At 45.9% G+C, this 26336-nt stretch overlaps 1 protein-coding gene and 1 long non-coding RNA gene across 3 annotated transcripts; one reads left to right on the top strand and one right to left on the bottom strand.

Annotated features, from left to right (window-relative positions):
• Window positions 1-5525: 5525 nt before the first annotated feature.
• IRF2BP2 (interferon regulatory factor 2 binding protein 2) lies at window positions 5526-11477 on the bottom strand. 2 transcript variants are annotated; one of them, XM_043925414.1, is made up of 2 exons: window positions 9741-11477; window positions 5526-9138 (listed from the first exon to the last, which is right to left on the bottom strand). In XM_043925414.1, exons 1-2 carry the CDS (start codon window positions 10789-10791, stop codon window positions 8423-8425), a joined length of 1767 nt encoding a protein of 588 aa, XP_043781349.1. In that variant the 5' UTR covers window positions 10792-11477; the 3' UTR covers window positions 5526-8422. The 2 variants fall into 2 exon arrangements, with proteins under 2 accessions (XP_043781349.1, XP_043781350.1); XM_043925415.1 differs by having other exon boundaries at window positions 9789-10923.
• A 4813-nt stretch (window positions 11478-16290) lies between these two features.
• On the top strand, window positions 16291-23217 carry LOC122708816. The gene is made up of 2 exons (XR_006345329.1): window positions 16291-18180; window positions 22235-23217. It is a non-coding gene; the product is annotated as an uncharacterized LOC122708816 (long non-coding RNA).
• The last annotated feature ends 3119 nt before the right edge of the window (window positions 23218-26336 follow it).

The raw sequence follows: 26336 nt of genomic DNA, 5'->3' as shown, positions 1-26336 counted from the left end.
AACTTGAATTTGTATCTCTCAGCATAGTTTCCCCTCAAAGAGCTTTGTGAAGGAGCAGAGCAGGCTGTGAGTACAGTTCTGCTGTATCAAAGACAAACAGGCTCCAGTCAGAATAACTTCCTAGGAATTGAATTTCCACCGAAAAGGCTTCCGGGTTCCTCGATAAAATATATAAGGAGTGGACTGGTTTGTATGATTTCCATCTCAAGCTTCTATAATGGTTTTTGTGCCTCTTATCTAGAAAGAAAAATATGTTGATGAAGGAAGTCTTTTAGGAGGGTTGTGTCTAGGTATTCTTAAGCCTGGAGCAAGGATTTATTTATTTTTTTTTTTTAGATTCCTGTCCATCTACTGCAACCCCCTTTTAAACAATGACTGAAAATGTTAAACGACTCTTAGATCACAGTGAAGTTCCTAGACACCCCCCCCCCCCCCCCCCCCCCCCCGCTCCAAGGCTAGTAATGAACATTTTGTTAAAAGGATGGGCTCATGCTTATTATTTTGGAAGATACTGCTACAGAGTATTAAATTCAATAATTAACAAAAATTAGAAGTTAATTAATTGGTGGCACCTCAAGGGCCCACTAGTAGAAAAATTTTTTTTCTAAGGTATAAGTTTTTCTCTAAAAAGACAACTCCCCTTCAGCAGTCAGTTGTTCCAGACTTTATCTGGCTTGCTAGTACCCATAGCACAGCCTGAGATTTACTTACTAAATACATTTGTATTAACATGCGTCGTGCATCAGTGTTCTTTGCTAATACAGTTGCCCCTTAAGCATGAGTGCTTACTCCACCAGCATGGAACATTTGCCTTATTATAGCCACAGTCTTTAAAAAGAAAAAAAAAAAAAGGCAGCATCATGATTTCCAAAAAGGGAGTGACATTTGGGGCCGCTCCTGTCATGCGCCATCTCCAACTTAAGACAAATCCACCCTGTACGGCTTGGCCCGCGCCAAGGACCCTCGCAGGAGGCAGGCACGGCTGTTGCCGACGCGCGTTTGATCTTTTCTGGGCAGCCGAGGGCTCGCCACACCCCTGGGCTGGCTCCCGGATCGCTTGTTCGGCCTCGCTCAGCAGGAGCCAGACCTTTTACTTTATTTGGTCCACCACGCGGTGACCGTCCAGAGAGCGCGCTGGCGGCGACGCACGGCCTCGCGCCCGCACATTCCTCCCAGGAACGCCGGCGGGGGGCGCGAGGGATCAGGCTCGGCAGGGATCAAGGCCGCGGCTCCCCTCTAATTATAGCCGAGGCAGCTGGCTCGCCCTTGGGCCTGGCGTTCAGTGCGGGATGGGACAGGGCGGCCTTGCGGGGCGGGCTCGCCGCCGCTGCTTCCGGGCCCGGCCCCGGCCCCGCCCCGCCCTGGCCCCGCCCCCGGCCCCGGCCCCGCCCGCCGCCGGGTCCCGCTGCGGGGTCGCGCGGCTCCACGTGCGCAGATAGCGGTGCGGGGAGCAGGCGCTGTGCCCGTCTGTGCTGCCCGGGAAAAAGTTCTAGAATAAATAAATACGGGCGCGGCGTGAGTCAGGGTGCAGCACTGGAAACCACAGCAAGTCTCCTCGTGGGCGAAGGCCTTTACGCAGGCGGCTGGAGAGTCCGGGAGCCTCCGCCCCTTTCCTTCCCCTCGAGTAAACAGGGCTTGGCTGAACCAGCGGTTGTTTTCTTCCTTTTAAAAAACGCCATTCTGAGCAACCATAAAAAGTGAAAAAGATCTACAGTTTGACAGTTCCGACCTAGCTCCCGTATTTTCAACCGGCTTCTTGATTTGTATGAAGAAAATGGTGTCCCGTGGCCCCTTTCGGGCGTGATAGTTGCCCGCTGGACCTAATTAAAGCGCTTTGAATATAGGTTTGTGTTCCTGTCAGAATTCCACCAAAGTTCCGGATGTAAGCTCCGGAAGAGAGTCGGTTCTCTATAGAAGAATTTAGCTCTGACTATACTTTCCAACTTCTGGAAAGAAACCAGCTCACCGTTATGTCTTGTCGGTACGTGCCCTTCTCCAGAAAACACGCACCCTACCTGCGGCATCGACTCGAAACTCCAAGGACGGTGGGGGGCGGGGGGCGGGGGGGGGCGCTATGGCCTCTCAGCTGTTCAAAGCCTAGAATGAGGTGCCTCCTTAATAGGTGTTAAATAATAACAGCGACTGCCCATATGGTGCTTGTTAAGACAATAGTATTCCAAAACTTCCCTAATGACTGTGACCCTCCTGTGAAATTCTGATTTCAATTGTATGTGGGGTACAATAAATCTTTATCTTTTATCACCGAAAAAAAGCTAATCAAATTGCTGTTTGGAGGCTGGAATAACAACGTGGGTTAAGGCATGCAGCAGCCTCTTTCCACTTTGCAGCTCTCTCACGCTGTAGAGAACATGAAAGGCCCAAGGCCAAGGCTGCGTGTAAAGAAATGCTGATTTATTCAAGTCCTAGACAATCCTTACTCCTACGTTTCACTTCTCTGCACAACTCTCACTGGTACAGTTTAATATTTTAAAATCCTACGATAAAGGAAAATAAAACTCAGTGATTTTGAGCTTAAAAATAATTTGAGTTAAAAATAATAAAAGTAATTTGAGTTACAAAAACTCTTTCCATACATTAAAATAAATTTAGGCCCTTCGCTCCGGGGAAATGTTTCAGGATTTTTGTTTTTCTTGGCGAGATACCCACATTTACTGTGCAAAATATTGTGCTTGCACTGTCACAGGAAAACTGTTTTCTAAATGGCAGAGAAATATACGACCCAAATATTTGTCTGCTAAAGTTGCTACCTGAGTACCTCTACACAGCAAAACATGACTTGCGTTGTGCAAGATGCTGCAGTCCTCTCATGGGCATCTGAACTTTACCAGACGGTAATGATACAAGGAATGAAATAGCAATTGCTAAGTAGAAGTGGTAAGTAATGAGATTTACAGATTATATAACACAGTTCATTTCCCCCGAATATAAACTATATTTAGAAATGTTGAAATGTGACATATTACTCTATACAGGATGTATTATCTCAGTATCAAGGGCTTCTGCTGAATTGCTGGAGAAGGCTCTTTAGATTATGGGATCTAGCTTCTAAAGTCTATTCAGAGGATGAGATCAACCAGTACACTGATGCTTGCAATTGAAACTAGGAATCCTGTAGTCTATTTTCCAGGCCTTGTCTAACCTAGGAGAAAAATCATCTCCTAAAAGGATTTTCAAGGATGACTTTCGTGATAAATTTTATGTACACTGAAGAGTTCCTATACTATGGGTTTGAGTTTTAAAGGGCTATTCTACATTTTCTTTTTAAAGCAGTGTTTAAGTTTTTATCATAGTAGAAACTGTTCATACCATTCTAATAGGATTGTTCTGTTAAGCAGACTTGACTGCCATTGTTCTTCAGATGAAAAGAACCGCTTTTAGACCCAATGCCCAGATGGTCTGCCTACTGTATACTTTTGCCCTCAAGGACCTTTATTGTAACGTGCATGGATTGTTGAGTGCTGCTCAGCCCCACAGGGAAGTGCACAATATCCTGTGATAAAGACCAGTGAAATCTACATCTTTAGATTTCATATTCTATAATTAAAAAATAAGTTATACCTCAAATTATTTTAAATCAAGCACTTTAAGTTGGCTTGACATGGGGAAGGAACAAGTAACACTCAAGAGTTAAAACAGACTTCACTGTTAAATTGAGTATAAATGATTTTGTTAATGGTAAATTGGGATAGTGTGGCTATCCCTAATTATGGTCTTATCTGAGGATTAATAAGAGAAATCCACAGATAATCCATAAATCCAGTCATTGTCTATCTTCCAATTTCTTAAGTTACCAATTGATTTTTTGTGTATTTTTGTGCCTTTTAAATGCCTGTGTAGGGTTCCTAACATTTGAGGGAAATGCAGGCTATTAAAAGAAACTGCAGCAAAAGATCTAGATAGTTTGACAATCAGAGAAGTTACACCCATAATTTTTATTGAATTGTAACCAGTTGTATTGTAGTCAATACTACTGCTGTCAGAGGCCTAAGCAGTGGCATTGAAGGAGTTAAAAAGCATCCCCACTCCTGCCTCACCACCCCCCCCACCCCCATTTCTAGAACTCCAGATGATGAAGTAGGTAAATCTATATTCCATTCATTGGTGCCTCTGCCCTTGGTCTGTGACAGAGGAAAGGCGTGTCCTCTCACTGTTTCTTATGAAGAAAAGGCAAGCAAATAAGGGTGACTCAGTACTTCAGTGGCCTACACACGACTGAACATTTTTCTGAATGATTCCACGTATACACTTTGGAATCAGGAAGAGAAACATTCTACTCTTCACTAACCAAATAAAACCATCTATAAATCATATGCAAAACAACTTTGAGTAATGGGGGGACTTAAAAAGTCTAGGAATTAAAAGGAGCTCCATGTTTTCCCTTCAATTTCCCCCCTGCTTTGGAGAATAAACAAAGACATCTGCCACATCAAGGGGTCAGATTGGTGTTTTGTTTTTTTTTAAACTGGAAACAATGCAATCATCACAGTTTACTTTGGGAGGCGCTTTTCAAATGATAAAAATGACTTCTGCAAGCTGCACTATTTTCAGTTTCACTGAAAATAAAATTTAGCACCTTTAAGAAGACTAACAGTTTAGCAGTTCTTTTAAGCTTAATAAATGGAACATCACATTGTATATTATAATCTAGAAATAACTTGATACTGTTTCTTAAAAATGCCCTTAAATAGGCTAATTAAAAAGTCATTAAAATGCATATATAGTCATGGACTCCCGAAGTTATTGGGCCACCACTAACTATGCATTAACTGTTGCTGTTTAATTTAAAACATATAGTCTGTGTGTACCTGATCTTGAAAACTGTAGTTCCAAAAGTTCCTTTTGTAGAGAAGTCTGCCAAGCCATTAATCAATAAGAAGAGTAAAAGCTGCAAACATCTAGGAAATTTCTTACTATGTGATAGTAGACAGGAGTTTGTTAAAAATATCTCTATCTTGGTGCTTTCCACCTTTTATCTCCATTTATAAATTTAGGTTTCAGGGCATCAGTAAAGCTCACACATGGCTTTGGCTTGTGAATTTATTCCAAAGCTTTCCAAAAGGTAGGCTTTTTTCTTTCTCTTCTGTCTGCAGTGAATTTTCTCTGGCCTAACATTGCTGTTTTCTTCCACTGCTTTCCAGTGAGCAACTCCGTGTCTTGACAATCTTTTCAATGTCGTCACTATCTTCTCTTTCCAATCTATTGCAGAATGGCTGGCTGAACTGCAAGTTGAAAAGTAAACAAGTGCTTTTCTGGCTGTACTTTGTTCAGCTCTTCTCTTTATCTGCTTCCCCTATCCAGTTGCCCTTTCCCCAGTCCCTAGCACTTTCTTCCTCCTTCCATCAGTTGCCTTTTTGTTTCATGTCTTTTATCTCCTGCCTTTCTCCTGCTGGTTCAGTCAAACCCCAACCCCAAACCCACACATCCTCTGGTCACATTGCCACTGGTGATTAAAACAAGAGCCACTCTAAGCTTACTTTAAACAATTAAAAAGGCCTCAGAAAATGTTCAGTGCTCCCAATTTTATTTTTATTTAATGCTAAAAGTTAAAGAAAAAAAAAGTACTGTAAATCTGACAAATGACAGAATGCAGGTGATATTTCCATAGCGTGATTTTAAAATAATGTTGATATCTGAGATTACACTCACTTTAGTTGACATGAGTTTCATCATATATAGAAAAAGTATCACCTTCAACTTAAAAAAAAAGTAAAGGTTAAAAGGTGGCACACTTTTAAAATACTTGGTGGCCAAGGAAAGGTATCTAGTAATAAAGTTGTAAACCATGTGTACGTTCTTATAACTTTTAACGTGAGGCCACATGAAAGACAGTACATCTGTTAAATTCTATAAATTGTTAAAGCAAAAAAAGGGAAAGCTTCAACACCCCATCCCCTAATATTTTGAGTATTAAAAGCACAGCTGAAATATTAGGATTTGAAATCTGATACTGCCCATGTACAGTCAGTAGCTTTCTGACATCTTGATCCAGCTGCGGAGAATCTCTGCACTGTCAGCAGCACAGCAAAGAATCAAACCCACGTCCCAGTGCTAACTTCTTCTAACTTCAGAGAATGCCAGAGAAGTAACCCAGACCAACACTTTTCCAGCTGCAAGCCTTCTACAAGGCCACCCAAGGGCCAGTCGGACTCTTATTTTTCAATAGGAGTAAACTCAACATGCAGCCCCTTTAAAGCTGTTTAAATTCTCCCTCTTGAACACCAGCGCAGAGAAACCATAGGTTGTCTTTTCCACAGCTGGAGAGACTTATTCAAAACAGCAGGATGGTTCTTTATTAATCTTTTGGAAAGCTTATCTGTATAAAGATTGCAAAACATACAGATAGCTACCACAAATTAGGTCAAATGACTGATCAACTTGTAATGTCTATGAGGTCAAACTCCAGTTTATAATAAAGTGCCTAGATACACATTTATACAACAGACCATAATAAGTTGAATTCTTTACAAATGTCTTTATGGGCATGTAAAATCGACTGTGTTTCTGCATGTGTGCATTTACATAAGAGAAACCAGTCTGATCTGAGTCATAGATATTCCAATTTTTTAAAAAAAAGTGTAACAACAAACTGGTTAATCATGCAAGTCTGTTTGTAATATAACAATGACCGGTAACATGAATTTGCACAGCATTAATAATAGGTGCACTCATTAAAAACACCATGAAAAAAATACTGTATTTGGTGCAGTATCTGATTTTCAAGTGTTAATAACTCGACCATTAAAAAATATTTGAGCAATTTTAAAAAGAAAGACAAAAACACAACTGAAAAAGTTAATCCAAAATGGGTAACAATCTGTATTTTCAAATTAAAAGCTTGGTTGTGAACCATACACAGAAGTTGTAGACCTCGAAGCCATGATTCAGCCTAATTATAGGGCCAAGTTACAAACACCTGAACATAAAAGGATTTAAAGTAGTGTTCCTGTCAATGTTAAATCATAACAGCACAAAAGAAAAACCAGTATCACTGTGAGACAACTATTTCTAATAACTGATGATTTATTGGTTTAAAAAAAAATCATTTTACTGATGCAAAATAGTGATCAGAAGAAATTAGTTTACAAAAGGCTTCTAAAAAGAGTTTGAGAGGTGGGGCCTGTCTATAATGTAAAACTCGTTCTTTAATTTTTGCTAGTTTATCATTTTTGTCCAGAAGAACAGTATTATTCACTTGGTATTTCAAACACATGTGAGAAAGAAATTACAGGTTTCCTCCACCCCCATCTGGGCTGTCACTGATATGCCCATGGGCAGTCCTGGCAGCACCCCACGCTGTTACTGTCATTGTACCATACTGTATTTAGCACTCACTAGAAACAGGGTGTAGGTGATCATATCAACAGCAATAGCGCTACAGGTAAATGATAAAACAACAAAACACAAAACGGAAACGAAACCAATCCCACAATCTCCAGTTCACCTGGACTGTAACTTCTCTTTCAATTCTTTTCAAAGGAAACGACCACAGCAACGACAGACAGAGCTCCAAGGGGTTTGAAAAGATCAAGTGGCGCTGCAGAGCCAGGCTCCATGCAAAGATGGCAGTGCCATCTTGTCCCCACCAACAACCGTTATCACTGTCTTGAGTCACTGGATTGTGTATTATGTAACCAACTAGCATGCAGCATTGTCATCTTACAACTGATCACATGGGCAGTGAACAGTGGTCAACTCTGCCTTAAAAAAAAATAGTCACCTCCACCCCCCCAAAAAACCCCCCCCACAGTCCTGAAAATCTCTCAGCAGCAACTCTCAGGCAGTCATCAATAACCTAACAACTGAACTTTAAGAACAAAATCGAGAAAGATTCACAATCGATTTCCTGTTACTCTAAAAGGGCAAGGTTTGGGGGGAACTTGCTGAAATTTCTCAGTGGCATGCCCACTTCACAACAGTGCCCCTTTCCTCATTTCCTTTCCTTCTCCACCAATTGGCCTCCAGCCTGAGAAAGGGGCCAGCAGTAAAGAATAACAGACAGTAAGGCAATCTTACAATGTCAGAAAATGTATTTGGCTTTTTTTTTTCTTTTTAAAATAAGTGCATACAAATACAGCTAGAAGCGTTTCTGCTTTGCCAAGTGCTCTAAAAAAGCAGCGCAAGTCACAGCCTACATTGAACGGTAACTGTCACCAGGATAATAAAGCACAAAGATATGCTAATAACGTTAACAAAAGAAGAAAATGCTTTTATAAGTACATACCTTTTGTCGTCAAAAAAAAAAAAAATAGAAACACATGTATTCAAAAAAATCAAAATTATACAGCCATGTTTATGAAGTCTACATTTCCCTTGTCTTGGATATATATATATGTGGAGATATATATACAATTCAAGCAGTTTTAGTTAAGATTAATCATTGGGTTTTTCTGAAACCGGAAAGTCACGAGTCTCTCTCTTTTTTCACTTTCACATCTCCAGCAAGGATGGTTGCAATCTCCCCTTGCATGAAGGCCCAGGGGACATTGGAGCCCACAAGAGGGCATTTTTCCCCACTGGGACAATAGACCTCTCCGCTAGCTCCCTGCTGTTTGATGCTTTGTCTGGAGCAGGGGAAGCAGAACTTGTGCGAAGGGACAGAAGGGCACTGCACAAAGTGGGTGTCCTCCAGCCGCTCGTGACAGAGCGTGCAGCACAGTGGGGCGCTGGCGGCCAGAGAGGAGTCCGGGAGGCTGGCGGGGTGCACTGGCTCCAGTCCTCCAGCGCTGCCTGCCCCCTGGCCCCCCACCTCTCGGGGGCCCAGCCTTCTTTGGTTCATAGAGGACGGAGAGGGTGGACTGCTGCTGTTCCGTCTGGTGGTGGAGTGCACCTGGTTGGCATCTTTCGAGGCATGACTGCCCCCTGCATTGTCTGCTACTAAGATCAGGGCTGCCATGGGGGACTGGCCGTTCTGGGCCGCTTCAGGCGGTGTGGTCCGGTTGGAATGAGGTGAGGCAGTGGGTGGTGGTGGCGACACAAAAGAGGATGCAGGAGTAATGGGGATCTTGAGCCCTTCTGTGGATGTAGACAGCCACGGCTGGGCCTCTCCATTGATCTTAGGGGGCCCAACTTCACCTTCTGGCTCAGGAGAAGGCTTCCTTTTCCTTGCTGTTCTTGCAACTGGAAGAACAAAGACAGAAAAGGGGAAAAAAAGAAATAAATGAACGTGCACTAAAAAGGATCTTTCTTTTCACTAACACGTAACACAACCTGCTGAAGAATTTCTATTCTCCAAAAGCGGGTACAGAAAAACCAAGTTTCAAGAGCACGTGCAACTTAAACCACTTAGACTGACAAGGCTCCGAGGCAGTCTAGCAGTTAAAAAAAAAAAAAAAAAGGGCACGGAAAATGGCACGGACAGCACTGCCTGTTTTTCCACACGCCTGCATGTACCCAGGCTGCCCTGTGCACATGAGTTAACGCCCCCACCCCCAACTCTCAGGTTAAAAGGTGATTGGTGCCCTCAAGCTGGCGTCCAGGAATGTGCTGGGAAAGGAAAGCCCTGTGTCGCTGCCTATCGGGCCCTCTGACTCATCTCTGTTATGCTGCTTCAGCAGAGGAACACGTTGCCACTAAGCACTGGTTCCGCCTAGAGCAGATCAGGAAGTTGGATGTTTGCTATTTCTGGGCCGGGGGAGAACGGCCAATAAGAAGAGCACCCCCTTCTCGGCTCTCAGGCCCCGCTTCACCCCTAGATCCCCTCACTCCACAGCTGCCCCTACCTGCTTTAGACCCGTTGGCCCCGTTGGCCTCGAAACCCAACAACCTGCCTGCAGTCAGGGCCGGCTCCTTCTTAAACTTGCTCTCGAAGGGCGCCGAGTGGCCGTGCTGGTGCAGTGCCAGCAGCGTGTCTCGCACGGTCTTGGGCCGGTTGACCCAGTCCTGCTCGCCCGGCCCGCGGCCTTTGCCTGCGCCCTCGGTGCCCAGCTCGGCCGCCCCAACCGCGGTGGACAAGCTGTCGGCCGGACCGCGGTGCGAGGCCGCCGGCGGCTGCTTCTCCTTGGCTGCTGCCTCGCGCTGCTCGTGCTCCGCGGCCGCGCTGCTCGACACGGACGCCGGCCGCTTGTGGGCGCCCATCTCGGCGGGCTGCGCCGAGCCCAGGCCGGCGGCCGCGGCTCCGGACACGGCGGCCAGCGAGGCGGCGGCACGGCCGCCCAGGCCGAGCGCGGCGGGCAGCGGTGTGGCCGAGCCGTTCATGAGCGGCACCAGGGTGGGCGGCACGGCGTGGCCGCGCCGCGGGTTCGGGCTCTGGCGGTTCAGCTCCGGCGGCTCCTCCAGCTTGGAGAAGCCGTTGGGCACCAGGATGCCGTTCACAGGCGGCGGCTGCGGCGTCGGCGGCTGGGCCAGGGCGGCGGCCGGGCGGCTGCCGCCGAAGTCGGAGCCCAGGCGCGGGGGCCGCTCGGCTGCGGCGGCCGCCAGAGGGTAGCGCTCCAAGGCCTGAGGAGCGCGCGGGGCGGCCTCGGGGCCGCCGTGGCCGAGCTGCTGCTGCTGCTGCAGGAGAAGGTCCTTGGCCGAGAGCGGCGGCGGCTTAGCGGCAGCCGGGGCCGCGGCGCCGGGCGGGGAGCGGCCCTCCGGGAAGCAGCCGTGCGCCCGCTTGAGCTGCCGCGCCGTCTCGATGACGAACTCGACGCGGTCGGCGCCCTCGTAGTTGACGCAGCCGCGGCACACGGGCTCGGTGAAGTCCCAGATCATGGCCCAGGGCATGCGGGGCAGGTCACACAGGTAGCACGACTGCCGCCGGGACGCGGCGGCCACCGCCACCGCCGCGGCCATGTCCGAGGAGCCCGCGGCGCCGGAGGAGGAGGCGGCGGAGGAGGAGGGGGCGCCGCCGCTACCCGCCGGCACCACGCGCGCCCTCCTCCCCCCCCAACCCCGCGTCTCCCCCACCAGCGGCGGCGGCGGCCGCAGAGGCGGCGGCGGCGGCGGCAAAGCCCGCGAAGGCTCGGCGCCCGCGCAGCGCCCCCGGTGCACGAGGGGCGGCGGGCGCGGGGCGAGGGGCTGCAGCCGCGGCAGCACGTCCCCCCGGCCGGCGCGGGCGGACGGCGGGGCGGCGCGGCGCGGCGGGCGCGGCGGCGGCGGCGGGGGCTCGGCTGGAGCCGCGGCTGGCCTCCAGACCGGGGCGAAGACGGGCCGCGCGGACGCGGGGGAGCGCAGCAGGTCGCGGCGGCAGCTGGCGCGGAGTGCGGGGCGGGGGGGCGGGGAGGCTGGGGGGGCGGGGGGCGGGGGGCGGCCGCCGGGGCAGGCTCAGCCCGAGCGGCGGGGCATGCCGCGCCGGGGCGGCGGCGGCGGCGGCCGGGCGGCGCGGAGCTCGGGCGCGGCGCGGACCCCGGGTCGCTCCGCTGCTCTCTCACAGCTCCTGGCGTCGCCGCTCTCCAGCGCCCGCGTCAGCGCCCAGCCCGCCTCAGCTCCGCCGCCGCCGTCGCTGCTGCTGCTGCCGCCGCGGCCGCTCCACTTCTACAGACTTGATTCTTCGACAGCCTCGCAAGGCGCCTGCGCGGGCCCCCTCCCCTCGCGCGCGCGCCCGCCCTCCCCCGCGCCCTCGCCCTCCCCCTCCCCCCGCCGCAGAACGGGCGCTGCTGGGAGAGCCGGCTCCTCTGCGCCCGCCCTCCCGTCCGCGCCGCGGCCTGTGTCCCCGACGTGAACGCGTGGCTGGCGCAGCTTGCTTCCCTCCACCCGCTCCACTACCTCGACCACTCGGGCCGAGTTCCCTCCTCTCCAGGTCCGTTTAGAGCAAACCGTGTAAAACTCGTGTTTTGAAAAGCAAGGGCACTTTGTAACTTGGTTCTGTCCATTTTTAAACATCTTTTAAGGAGCTTTATTTGAACTCTTCGGCAAGTGCTTTTACACTCGCATGTGTCTTGGGGAGGACACAGGCGCCGCCAGTCCCCTGAAGTTTTACTAAAAGAGGGCGTGCTCGCAGGCCTAGGATCGAGTCCACCCGCCGCTTCCCGGAGCCCTTCCGGGAGGGAGCGGCAGCACAGCGCGATGGACCCCGCTCTCCCTCCCACCCGGCCCGCGCTACCGCGCGAGGGTCCCGGCCGCCTGGCGCAGGTTCGCGCGGCGGCCGCGTGACGTGGGAGCGGGGCCGCGGGCCGCGTGCGCCGCCGCCGCCGCCGAGTGCGCACGCTCAGCGCAGACGTGACTCGGCGCCGCTGGCACTGGCGGCTCCATTGAACGAATGCACATTCCAGGGATCCGGGGTCAGCGGCCAGAGCGGCCGCGTCACCGCGCAGGCTCCGCCCCCCGCCGGCGACTCTAGTTCGCCAGGCCCCGTCCGCGGGGCCAAACTTGGACTCCAGGTGGCGCGGGGCACGGGCACGAGCGGCGGCGGGGTCCGCGCGCGCTTGGGGGTGAGCGGCTGGCTGGCACACGGGTCGCGCGGACCCGGCAGATCTCGGGCATTCCCGGCCCCACGGCGCGGGCAGGGGCGACCTCGAGCCCACCACACGGCCCAGGCTGGGCTTAGGTGGGTGCAAACCCGCCTGGCGCGAAGGCGACATGTGGGTGCAGAGCCAGCCAGTCTCGCCGCGTTCTGCCACCGTTGGCAGCCACAGGCTGTGCCCAGACTGAATTGAGCACTTGAGTTTCACACTTTTATCGGGAGGAGGAGCTGGCGTGTGTTATGGTAAATCACTTTTGGCTGGTCGTTAGTCTTCCTGACTAATAGACGGGGGCTTAGTCACGCTCAGTTGGGACCTTTACACTTCAGCTCTGGAAGGGCGGCCTCCCGAGCTTCCTTTGTTGGAAAACAGACCCACCTCTCTCCCTGAGACTGGAATGAGCTGGTTAAGTGTGGGAAGAACAGGGTACTAATTATATTATCTTCCCTACAACTGGATTGGTAGGTGGAAAGAGAGAAAAAAATCCTGCTGACGTTTCTCTCTAGTTGTTGCTATTGAAAATGCCAGGTTGCCTCAAAGGATTAACCACAGGGAAGAGGAAAAACACCCTTAGAGAAACAGTGGAGGGAGCTGCTTAAAGCACATGAGAAAGCCTGTTCGAAAATGGCACAGAAAATGTAATGCCAGACCTAAACGTTTTTGCAGGCAAAGCCTGAATGTCTTCTTGGGATTTCCAGAGAAGGTGCGCCTCCGTAAAGGTCTCCCCATCTGCTCCCGGATCTTGCCCTGCAATTACAATCCTGCCCCACCCTTTCCTAGCTGGGAGCATAGACCCCGATCCCCAGCAACTGGTGCCTGTGGGTTTGGCCACACCTGGTCCTTGCTATCGTGCACCGCTTTCAGGACCTGTCACTCTCATAGGAGACCCAGAGCCTCTCCTAGCATGTGACTTCAGCCAGTAGGCCACTAACCAAAGGGAATGAGGCCCAGGCTCTGTGCTGGAGAGAGATGAGCCATCTCGATACTCCCCAGGAAGTGGCCTCAGTAGGCTGGGATGGAAATATTAAAAGAAAACAACCCGGGGTTACAGCCACGGCCTAATTTTACTCATTTACCTGTGAGCAGGCAGGCACTGTAATATCCTCGTGGGACAGCCTGTCGCTCTATCCCAAAATAGAAACAGCTCCAAATTCTGCCTTGAGGGGTACTAAGTCAGGGTTTTTATGGAACAGAGCTTTTCTTCTCCAAATGAAGAGCATTTCCTTTTTATTTTACACTGCCAGTTTAGTGTTGAAACCTCAAGTTGTTGTAACTTCCCTAACGAAATGCCCAGTGGAAAATGGAGAGGTTTGTTTTAGTTCTGGTTTCTCTTGCCATAAAAGGATCCGGAATCAAGGGGGTTAAGGCTGGCCATGGATCCAGAGCAGCAATTCCTTATATTGTATCAAAAGTCTTTCATGCTGCCTGGCCTTTCATGTCTCTCCGAAGCAGCTTTATCGATGTATGCTAAGTAAACAGAGCTTTGTTTTCCTCTTCCACCCACCGCCCTCCCTCCCGGCACAGACTGGAGTTGGAGCCCTTCCAAGCGGCTGCCGCAGCAGTTAGAGCCGCCTCCTCCACACACAGGAGCAGGGTTTCTAGGGTGAGGCAATGCGTCTGCAATTCGCAGAGACAAGGCAGGAATTGTAATTGTAGTTCATCATGTGATGACTTATGAAAGAGGAAGTTGGTATGTTTTAGTCACGTAGACTCTGCCCTCTTGCTTAAAAGGCCCCAGATCTTCTCAAAAGAGAACTATGATCATCTCTGCCACTCCAAGTCAAGGTTACCAGGTTGGCTGTGGTGTCCTCCTACACATTCCTATGTGGCCAGACAGGCTGATGCCGGGTGAAGTGTTGGTGGGTCAGTGGGTTGAAGCTGGCTTTTTAGCAGAATGCTGAAATGCTGCAATTTGTATTAAGAACTAAAGGAATATTCTATGGGGAACACTCCTGCTGAGACAAGATGGAGCAACAGTCTTCCTTCCAGCTCTAATTTCTAACATTAAAAAAAAAAAAAAAAATTGCAGCTTAGAAGCAAAAGGAAAGCCATTCAGTATGCTACTCTCCAAAACTGGCATTAGGGAAGTGACTGAAGGTAAGCCAAACAGAGCAGTTCTAAGCAGTAGCTCAGTGGGTAGAACAAATCCAGCCCCTGCACAGGTTTCCCCTGAGTGAGCATTAAACATCTAAAATCTGAATCTGAACCCTGGAGCTCACTCCAGTTGAGATGCTCTTGTTAACACACCACAGCCCCGTACTGGCAGATGACAGGGCGGTGTAAAGAAATGATTCTCACCAGACGACCCTGATGGAACTCTGCCTGGAGGACACACAGCTGTGGGAGATCGATGACCCCCCGTCCCCAGCAGTGTGTGGGTGCTGTCCAGGAGGTGGTATTTCTAGGGACTGCTGAGTTGCTTCATGTCACCCTGTATCCACGCATGGAATCACAGCCTTCATTCTTTAGAGTGCAGCTTCTATTAATAGCATGATATTTCAACCTAACTAAAACTTCTTAAACTCTGACCCTGGTGTATTTGAAGGTTTAAAAAAAAAAATGCAGCCATGTGGCATCTGAATATTTGTGGCTACCATCCTAGGCTCCCTGTACTGGGCCAGAAGTATCCTAAGACTGGAAGAGCATGTGTGATATTCAAGGCTTTCCACTTTGAAAAAGTTATAAATACATATTTGAGCATATTTGTTTATATGACACATCCAGACATACTATGGAGAGTCATGACATAAAAGAACCTTCTGTAATAGATATGAGCACCTTCCTTCTAAGCAGTACCATTTTATGAGACAATTCTACTGGTTTTCAAATTGCAAATATGCTATTTTAGAAATACATTCCCTCTGACCTCTCCCTATAGCCTACCTCCCCTGTGTGCAGAAAACGTTCAGATACTAAAGAGACTTCTGCATATGGAGGAGATAAACTCTGTGTGGAAGGTCTAGGAAATCACAGAAGCGCTCAATCATCCACATATTACACACAGAAGCTGTTAGTCACCAGCCTGTGTGTAAACATAGGTACAATCCCCACATACAGTAAAATTTGGGGCCTTGATGTAGATTAACAACTGACTATGTCAGAATTTAAAGAGCTAAGTGAAAAATACAGATAAAGGAGAGATTGAGGTCACACACTTGCTCAGTCTGCAAGGAAATTTGGAGGAGAACTGGAAGGCATTCAACAGCCATTTGATGCCAGAACCCTCCTATTGACTTTTTGGAAAGAGCATGATGAAATGCACTTTTCTGGAATAATATCTGGATGCGGGTGTAACCTCTATTTAAGACATTCACTGAAATCCTTTAAAAGATACCAGGGGGAAGACACTAACAAAAGAGCAAACCAACTTAAAGATAATGTTTAAACATAATAAAATAATACACTTTCTCTCATTAGCTTGCCTACTTAAAAAGGTAACTTTCCTACATACACATTCAGGAATAAGGGGACTGAAAAAAATAGAAGATGTTACAATTCTGAAAGGTTAAGCATGATGTGATAGCTTTATGTTTATTATTGCTTTCATATGGGCATTCAGAAAAGTTATTTTGAGTGTAAATTTTATTCTTGTCCTTTTTCAGAAGCTGAAAACCTAAAATGGTGAAAAATTAAGTGATTTTCTTACAATAACATTAAAGATGAGTGCCAGAACTGAAATGCAGGTATGAGTATTTTTGTCTAACAATATAGTCTAGAATGGGTGACTCAGACGGTAAAGAATCTGCCTGCAATGCAGGAGATCTGGGTTCAATCCCTGGGTTGGGAAGATGGCTACCCACTCCAGCATTCTTGCCTGGAGAATTCCATGGACCGAGGAGCCTGGCAGGCTACAGTCCATGGGGTCACAAAGAGTCAGGTATGACTGAGTGACTAATACACACACTCATAGTCCGGAACAAATACGTTTTGCATTTTAAAAAAAATGTATGCACAGTTTAGAGGCCTAGAAGAAGAATGTTAACATTTGTGAGTGTTAACAAAAAGAATGTTAAGATTTGCCTATCTATACCCGTATTTATAGGAAACAAGATTCTGGTATAATTCATAGGACAGGAGATCCAAAGAAAAGTCAACAGTCACAACAAATAGAGAGATATGGTAGAAGTGAGTCAGTTTGCCACCATGCCATGCCTAGTATGGAACTCCTTAAATGGTAGACCCTTTTATGCTGGTGAAACTTAGAATTTATAAACTACAGATAAAAATTGATGTTGGTGTTTGGATATAAAATTCGTTTTTAGGATTTAGTTGAGCGAGGAAATGGTTTGGTTACTCACCAAATTGAAATACTGCACCTCCAACTCTTTATGCCCTATTTCCCTAAAAACAAAAAGAGAAGTCTCATGAAATCATAATTATTTGTATAGGACTCCAATTCTGGCTACTCTGCATGCAGACAGGTAAATACAACAGGGCTACAAGGCACTGAGGAGAAAAAACCATGAAGTCAGATGTTTCATGGAATTTCATCATTATGAAGGGGCTCTCAGAAGCCAAGTGACTGTAACTTATTCAAATGAAGTTTCATTTTTATTGTTTGTATTTCTTATGAAATGGAAGGGAGCCAGTATGAGCTAGATTGACTTTCTCTTGACGAGATGCAAATATATTTCACAAAAGAATGCCAATCAATAGGAAAATTTGCCCTCTACCAATAGGGGTTTCTATAATTTGTTCTGGCGACTAACTTGCCCTGGTCTAATGTGTTTAGCAAACACACACAAAGTAATGTTATTTAAAGCAATTATATATGTAGGTGATAGCCCAGTGATATCCAGAGATGCAAATATTAACAATAAGCATTTGAGAACTTTAACTTTTTTTTTTTTTGGTCAGTTTTGTGTATAAAGGAGACACAGAGAACTGACTCCCTATGGAAGGAGAAAAGAAAGGAAAGTTTAAAAGCCTGATTGTGGGCTGTAATTTGTTAATTGGAGTGAATGTCAATCTGCTTTGGCACCACATCCATTCCTGGGCCCACATGGTGGTGATACCTCTTTGGCAAGGGGAGTGCAAAACCATGGAGAGAATTCAGATTCACACTCAGAACTGAAGTTCATAACAGGAAGAAGAAAACTAAATCCATGGGAGCAGATAGCCTGGGTTTGAGCCCTAGCAAAAGACCGCTGGTGGACAGAAAGAGAGAAATAGATTTCCTAAAAGTAACTGACTAAATATAACATGTTTACTAAAAAGCTTGTTACAGACAGCTAAAATGCAAATACAAATGAACTTTGATGGGCTAGTTGGCAAGCCTCCTCAACCCTTTAAGCAAATTCCTGAGTGATAAAGTTGGTTCTGAAACATACCTGGGAGCTAGCACTTATGAACTTCCTAGGGGCTGTTATCTTTTAGCATTTAAGAAGTAGCTAGATTGTGAATGTTTTTCAGACTGCTTTTATTCTTTCTTTCCATTTATCTACCTACCTACCTACTATCTATATTTGCCTTAGCAGACCAATTCATTATCCTTAATGATGACTAAGACATCAGCATCTGTTTACAGACTTGGTGAACTGAGGTACCAGCACAGTAAGGAACTTGCCTTGAGATGAAGGAATATATAGTCGAACAACAGCTAGAATTCAGGTTTCCCAAACTGCAGTTCTTTCTTTAGCCCACTGGTGGGCTGCCTCCTATTTCTATTTCTTTCACAGGTTCTCTTTTACATACATGTACATGTCTGCACAGGAGATGTCTGTGAGACCATGGGTTCTCTTCGCGCAGCTGGGACCTGAGACAGATCACTGGAACACTCTGGGTCTGTGTTTTTCTTGATTGGAAGAGGGAATTTTGAACTTGATGCCATTTCTGCTCTGACCCTTCATATGGTGGGTGAGGATAATGGAAACAAGGAGAATGTGGCAAACCCAAGCCCAACATTCTTCTGACCCATATGGAATCACAAAACAATGCAGAAACATGACTGTAAGTGCCTGTTCGCTATTTGGGGGCTTTGTGCCATCGGATAAAATTATGAGGTTAAATGGCTCCCAGATCATCGTATCATCTGAGAATATGTCTGCTTGGTTTGGGTTCAGATCCCAGGCTAGGAGTGTCTAAACCACAGTCTATACTTAGTTTAAGTTAGCCAGGGGAAAAGCATCTGTATCAGCGTTAATATGCCCTACTAAAGTGTCTCAAAGATTATAGAAAATCTTTCTTTCCACAAGAGACTGATATATATGTATATATGTGGTGGGCAAAACTCAGTATACTAACCACAGGCTCTTCAGATTACTCAAGAGGGCCACAGTTGAAGAAAAGAGAAGGAAAAAACAAAACAAAACCTGACAACAATTCCATACACTGACCAGCTTTTGGCTGAATAGGTCAGCAGGATGTGGAAACTTGTTTTGAGGTTTTCTTGTATTCTCACCCAGGATCCCACTGCTTAATAGCTGTGTGGTTCTTTGCTGGCTATACACTGAATTTATGAAGGATGTTGTGAGAGTAAGTTCTAGGAATTCTGATGGTTTGAAATTTGTTGTGCTTTTGTTAACCATAGTGAAATGTTACACTTGTGGCTTTCTATACAACTTTCATTTATTTGGTTCTGATTATGAGAAAACTTAATGAAGCTTCATCAGTTCTGCGTATTTCAGAAATCGTGGTGGGGACTTCCCTGGTGGTATAGTGGATAGGAGTTCACCTGCCAGTGCAGGGACCAAGCGCTTGATTCCTGATCTTGGTGGATCCCATGTGCCACGGAGCAACTAAGCCCGTGTACCACTGCTACTGAGGCCCATGCGCCTAGAGCCTGTGCCCCACAACTCGAGAAGCCACCACAATGAGAAGCCCATGCACGGCAACTGGAGAAAGCTGGAGAACAGCAATGAAGACCCAGTGCAACCAAAAAAAATAAATTTTAAAAATGTGATGGTGGGAAGCATTTACATGTGGTTGTTGTTTCATTGCAACTATTCTTCAAAAACAGGCGAAAAAAGCCAAGTTCTCTAGTTTTCATATAAAGATGACTCAATTTATTTGAAAATGAGTGTTCCAGAATCAGACTTCCAGATTCCATGAATTCAGAGTGTGGAAAAGGACAAGCAGCTCCCTTTAGCTGTAACAGGAGACATTCTTTTAAAAGCCTGGAATGCTGAAGCTCTCTTACACTGAAAACATGTTAGGACATGCCTTTTGGGGATGCTATCAAGTGGTTTAGGCTCTGAATTCTACATTCTGTACTTTTGAAATGGTTTTCTGTTGGCAGACAACCTCTTGATTATTCTCATGTGATCAGTGCTCAGGCCAACCTCTCCCGTTCCAAGTAATTAAAAGACAACAACAAACTCATACTCTGTGAAGTATCCACACTTTAGCATAAAGTTGTAGGTTGTGTGAGTGCTGGATTTATAGTGATCAATTCTATGAGCCTTGTCATTTGTTCAGTCAGTAAATCATGTCCAACTCTTTGCAAACCCATGGACTACAGCACTCCAGGCTTCCCTGTCTTTCATTTTCTCCCCGAGTTTGCTCAAACTTGTGTCCATCGAGTTGGTGATACTATCCAACCATCTCATCCTCTGTTGTCCCCTTCTCTTGCCTTCAGTCTTTCCAGCCTCAGTTAAAAAATCATACACACACTACCTAGAATACTTTATTCTCTGAAGCTCACTCCTGCTGTTTAAAAGTGTCACCATGTTAAGGAATGAAAAATTACAGCGACTGGGGAAAAGTTTTCACCTTTTTTCATTTCCCTAGTAAAATTAAGCAATAATTTTCATTCCCCTCAGCTCCTTTTGGAATCAAGGCTAACAGTGGATTAAAGGACAAATAAATGAATGAACAAGTCTATGGTGTTTCTTTCTTCTGCCTCAGAAAGATGCAGTTTCCCCTGCCCGCAGGAGACACAGGTTAGGTGCAAGACAATTCTCCCACTCCAGAGAGCCTCTGTTTTTAGGCAGTTCTGATTCATGACTTGGAGAATTGCAGTAAATTAGTGTACTGTACAGCATGGGCCTGGTTAAGTTAAAGTAGACACTCTGACCCCCTCCACCCCTCACTCTGACCACCAAGAGTTCATTTCCCAGGGGCATCTGTGGGTCCCAAACAAAGGGGCCCACTGAAAACCCCGTCCACGTTTACCCTATCATAGGCCACGTGGTAACAGAAGTTTTCATATTTCTTGAACACCAGCAGGATTCTTAACATGCCCCAGAACAGAGATGCATGGTCTTGGGTGATGATTTTTTTAAAAAGATGTCATCTCATTTTATTCTGTGGGAATTATTTTTTAATTGTCTGTTTTATTGGGAAATTTCCCAGAGATAATGCAGTGAGAAACTAGCCTGGAAGAAGACAGACAAGACAGGCACAACAGAGTCAGAGTTCTTTTTAAAATACTTCATTTTGCAGATCAAGAATACAACTTGTAAATCTTTTTTATGCTTTTATTATGGTATATAAATTATGACATTTTAGGAGAAGCCCATAAAGCTAGCAGAAGCAAGAAAGTCAAGTTTCTTTTTTTGAGCTTTCCATAGGTAGTATAATTTAAATAATTCTATGGTAGAATTTCAACACCTCTGATGGAGCACGGTTGTTTACGAAGTAAGAACAGTAATCCTCATGTTAAAAGGTGGCATTGCTACCCTAGGCAGCAGATGGTGTTATTAAATACACAGGCAAAGTCTAAGGTCATAAGGAACTAACAATTAACCAGAAATATGATCTGTCACAGTCGTTTAATGGGTAACCCACCAGATATATGCCACTTGTATTATTGTGAGTGTTGGGAGGTGTATTGTCAAGCTTCAGAGCAGTTACACAATCCATTTAGAAATATTGTAATTTTATTCTTATTTAAGCATTTTGTGAAACCAACAAACCAGAAAGAAAGTGAAAATCAGTGTGATTTCCTCATAATATTGCTCTCTCTTGCCTGCTTTGAAAAATACTGATTCAGATTGCACAATTTCATAGCAATCCCTGAATTTAATTGGTCTCCCCAAACTAATACTATCAGGATTTTGGATTTTATACTGCTAGTGTGGGGTGTTCTAAGACCTCTTTGTGTTATCTGAGACATCATTTGGTCCTGCATATTTTGTAGTGTGCAGGTGATGCGAAAAGCTTTAAACCTACACAGGTGCCGACAAGGGGATGGCTTGGAAAAAAACAGTTGTGCAAAGGAGGGGCAATCAATGGTGGGGAGGCAACGGAAAGTGTAGTCAGAGACTAACCAGCAAGTAATGAGGACGCTATTAAAGTAAAGAAGTGGGCTTCGTTTCTGTGTAAATCAAGTATAAATATGTCAATAAAAGTAAGAGCTTTATCCATAACAGCTCAATTCCCTGTGGGTTTTTTCAAGGAGTTTTCCACAGGGAATGTGGGATCGATTTTCTTTCCAGTTAGGGCTTTTGAGGATGAGGAACTGAATCCTAAACTCACTCCAAGGAAAAATAACCAAGAGGGCAGCAACCAAGTCTGAATAGCAAAGACCCAGCAACTTGGTTAGAATTAGGAAAAGTGAACGTTGGCCCTTTGGCCAGAACTCCAAAGGGTATCAGAGAGTTGTAACTCCAACCATCGTATCAACCAATCTGAAAAACAGCATCTGGAAAAGCAAAAACAACCCCAGTTCCCCAGGTGAATAGAAGATGAACAATGGAAAACAGGGTCCAGAGGTCACTGGCTAATCAGAGTAAATAAGTGGGCGGATTCTAGTCTTAGGACAAAAGCTGTTCTTTCATTTTCCCACTGTTGGGTTTGATGAGGAAGTCTCAATCACAGAAGGGAAAAAAAAAAAAAAAGCATGCTAATAAGAATGTTTTTCACATATTTCAATGTGTTTATTTACTTTTCTCCAGGTTTAAACTGAGTGAGGAAAACACAGCATCTGAAGACACAGACTGCCAAGTTGAGAACTTTGTCTCCTCCAAGCCCAGGTAGCTTGATTTTTCCCTGTGGCCAGGACTCCTGCTGACACTTCCAGCCGTCCTCAGAAAAGCCATTGAGCTACCCTTGGGTTGAATGAATGAGAACTTTCTGGAGAGCGGAAGACTGGTGGAGGTCCAGCTGGAAAAACATATGGCCGCAGAGGCAGAAAGAGCGCTTCTTCAGGATTGTGAGTTGTATAAAAAATGTCTGCAGGCGCAAGGCAGCCGTTACAACCTAAGATCTTACTAAGCGTGATGGATGTTCTTACTTCTAGGACTGCCTCCAATGTACCTGGACCGAAGCCAGCGCTGCATCCTCAGGCGCCCCTAGGGATCGTGTGTGCAGGGCGGCACCACCCCACAGCCCCCTCTGAGGTCAGGATTCCACGCCCGCCCCCTGCCTCCCTCCCACTCTCCACTCCCCTATCCTCGGTGGAGCCCAGTAGATGGCAGCCCATTGTGCCTTCTGAAAGAAAACAAAGTTTGCAAATCACTGTAGACTGTCTTATAATAGGTAGGTCAGGAGGGAAAATGACTATGGTAAATTCTCGTCTTAACCACACATGACCTCAGCGCATTTTTGAGCTGCACAGTGACACAGATTGAACTGAAGGAGAAAAGCCAGGCAGTCTGGGTTCCAGACCAGGACACCGCGAGGAGCTGACTTTTACAGGTAAAGGCACAGCCTTGAGGCCTTAATAGCAGTGCCTCCCTGCCCAATATGACTTCCAAAACAGCGGAAGGCCATATGTGATTCTCCATGTTGATTCTCCAGAGTAATTATGTCTTATTGCTAATAACCATTCATGTCTGTTACTGAGCTTTAAAAACATTTTGTATGGAATGCTATATCCCTTACAAAAGATAAATTAGGAGGCAATCATTCAAAATGATTAAAAAAAAAACTTTGTGAAGTTTGTAATTCGACTCTTTTTGACGCTGTGGACTGTAGCCCACCAGGCTCTTTGGTCTGTGGAATTCTGCAGGCAAGAATACTGGAGTGGGTTGCCATTCCCTTCTCCAGGGGAATCTTCCCAACCCAGGGATTGATTGCAGGCAGATTCTTTACCATCTGAACCACCAGGAAAGCCAAAAAAAAAAAAAAAAAAGAAGAAGTAAGTTCCTCTAGAATACTTACATAGTATTAGGACTTAAGCACTATAACCAGTACATATTTTAATTTTTTTTGCCACACCACACAGTGGCAGTGGGATCTGTTTCCCAACCAGGGGTTAAACCTACGCCCCCTGCAGTGCAAGCATGAGTCTTAACCTCTGGACCACAACATAACTCCCAACACATCCCTTTTAAAGATGCACAACACAGATGGCATTGGGAAGGGAGACATGTAGACCCCTTTTATCCTCAACTGTGGCCCTCATGGCGTAGCCAAAGCTGATACCACAGTTTTTCTTCAACAGACAATAAGGTCTCCTTTCAACTTCTCAATGGATGTTTCACACCATTTTCCTTATGCTGTGACAGTTGTAGAAGCAGCAATGACCATAGTCACAAAATTCAGGGCCTGATTTTATTACCCCATCATTATGACAATTATCCTTCCAGTTTTCTCTTTACCCATGTACACACATTTTCAAAGCACATATTTTCATTACTGGACAGAGAAAGGCCAATAGGTCAGTCACACACACTCCAAGCTGATAAAGCAATGTCCTTAACTTAGGATAAAAAGAAGCAAATTACAGCCCTTTATGCTTAGGCTGTGTTTTTCCTTTTAATAACTGAAAGCTAAACCCAAGATGACCAATGCATTTTGTGTGGGTGTATGTACATATCTGTGTATGTGTATATGTAATATATATGCATACATTATTAGTATAATACTGTATTATTATATATAATTATTATATACTATTAGTATATTATTAAAATATATATTAAAAATAATGTTAGGTAGTATGTTACTGGTTTCAAATGAACTTTCCATCCATCTGGGCCTGGGGAAAGGCTTTGAAACCCCAACATTTTCTAAATATCCAGGGAGCGAAAAAAAAGTCATTTCTTCTCAAATATAGCTTTCCTTTTTGGGGGTCATCGGGAATGCAGAGGTGGGTATGGGCTGGAGACTAGCTAAATGGCTGTTGTCGTTGTTTTTTTTTTACTGTGCTGCATGGCATGTGAGATCTTAGTTCCTCAACCAGAGATCGAACCTGCGCACCGTGCAGTAGAAGCAGAGTCTTAACCACTAGATCACCAGGGAAGTCCGTGAAAGTTTGCTCTTTCTAATGGATGCAGAGTCCCTGGTTCATCTGGGCTGTCTAGCTGTTTCACACAGTGCTAAAAGCTCAAGACCCCTGTGTCCAGCCCCTTTAAGTCCTGTGAGAGTAACTCTACTCTGATGGGTGCCTCTCTCTCCTGCCATCTTTCTATGTGAACACAGGCAAATTGCTCTCCTGTACTTCACTTGCTTCCATTAGTTGACGTGGAAACAACAACAAGACCAAGTGACAAATGAATTGAGATTTACTGATATGTCCAGAGACTACTCAGTATGGGTAAATATCACCCAGCACTTAGGAGTACAGGACCTGGAGGACAAGAACCAGGGCTCTCATTCCTGTGCTGCGCTTCACCAGCTATGTGATAGGCGAGCCACTTAAACTTTCTGTGCCTCAATTTCCTTACCTGTGAAATGGGTATAAAAACAGTACTTACTGCAAAGGTTGATAGAGGGGTTCGATGACATGAAAAGTGTAAGGCATACAGCCTGCCCCCATTAACACTGGCTTTTGTCATCTGAGGTGTTTCCAGACTAAGCTGAAGCAGGTGCTTGTTCTAAAACCAACCAGTTCTTGTACCTCCTGTAGCCAGACTTCAAGATCTTACTTGAGGAACCACCCCTGCTACTCAGCACCCCTCCACACCCACCACTCCAGGAAGTAGTTATCACTCAAGCTGCCAATGACCTCATTCTGACCATCTCTAAGAAACTCTTATCTTAATCCTTTCTGAGTCATCCACCACTATCACTCCTTGAATTTTTTTTTTCTCACTTTGGCTCATAAAGTAATATCCTGGACCTGCTGAACTTAGACAAGTTAAGAACTTAACAAGTCCCTATGCATGAGTCTTATCTGTTCTCTGCCCACACCACATTTTTCTCCAGGCTGGAGGTTTTAGTACTCAGCACACAGAAGATGCTCAGTAAACATAAAACTGCCTTGAACTGTGATGTTCAAGGACTTCCTCATCGCTGTCCTTTCATGTTGTTTTCCTGATATGGGAGCTGTTGCTGCTCTTGCTGGAATCTCTGCTACAGGGACATAAACTCTTTAAGATTGCCTGACTTGTCATCCATCCTTTTCTTCATTTGAGACTTGAAATTCGAACTGTGGTGCAGGAGAAGACTCTTGAGAGTCCCTTGGACAGCAAGATCAAACCAGTCAGTCCTAAAGGAAATCAACCCTGAATATTCATTGGAAGGATGATGTTGAAGCTGAAGCTCTAGTACATTGGTCACCTGATGTGAAGAGCAGACTCATTGGAAAAGACCCTGATGCTGGGCAAAATTGAAGGTAGGAGGAGAAGGAAGTAACAGAGGATGAAATGATTGGATGACATCATTGACTCAATGGACATGAGTTTGAGCAAACTCCAGGAGATAGTGAAGGACAGGGAAGCCTGGTGTGCTGCAGTTCATGGGGTCGCAAAGAGTCAGATACAACTGAGTGACTGAACAATAACAATAGTTAAACTGAATCTCCCAAATAAATAAATAAATAGAACCTGTTTCAGGTTTCCAACTTGTGTGTGTGTGTGAGGGGCATTTTTAAAGTCTGAATTTCACATTATTTGGAAAATAGACTTAAGAATTAAGTCTCCCAGATACCAAAACCACACACAGTTCATCTGAAAACAGTTGCTCTTGGGGGTATGTAAGATGCCTTTTCACAAGTGAATCATATTATCTGAGAGGTAGAACCCCAGAAGATGCATTTAAAAAATAAAGTTTCTGTCTCAAACACAGCAAAGTATGATAACTCATACTTAGTTCAACCTCACCCTGAATCCC

This window comes from Cervus elaphus, chromosome 15, assembly GCF_910594005.1.
Source record: "Cervus elaphus chromosome 15, mCerEla1.1, whole genome shotgun sequence".
Lineage (NCBI taxonomy): Eukaryota > Metazoa > Chordata > Mammalia > Artiodactyla > Cervidae > Cervus > Cervus elaphus.
This window is presented reverse-complemented; position numbering and strand designations above follow the sequence as displayed.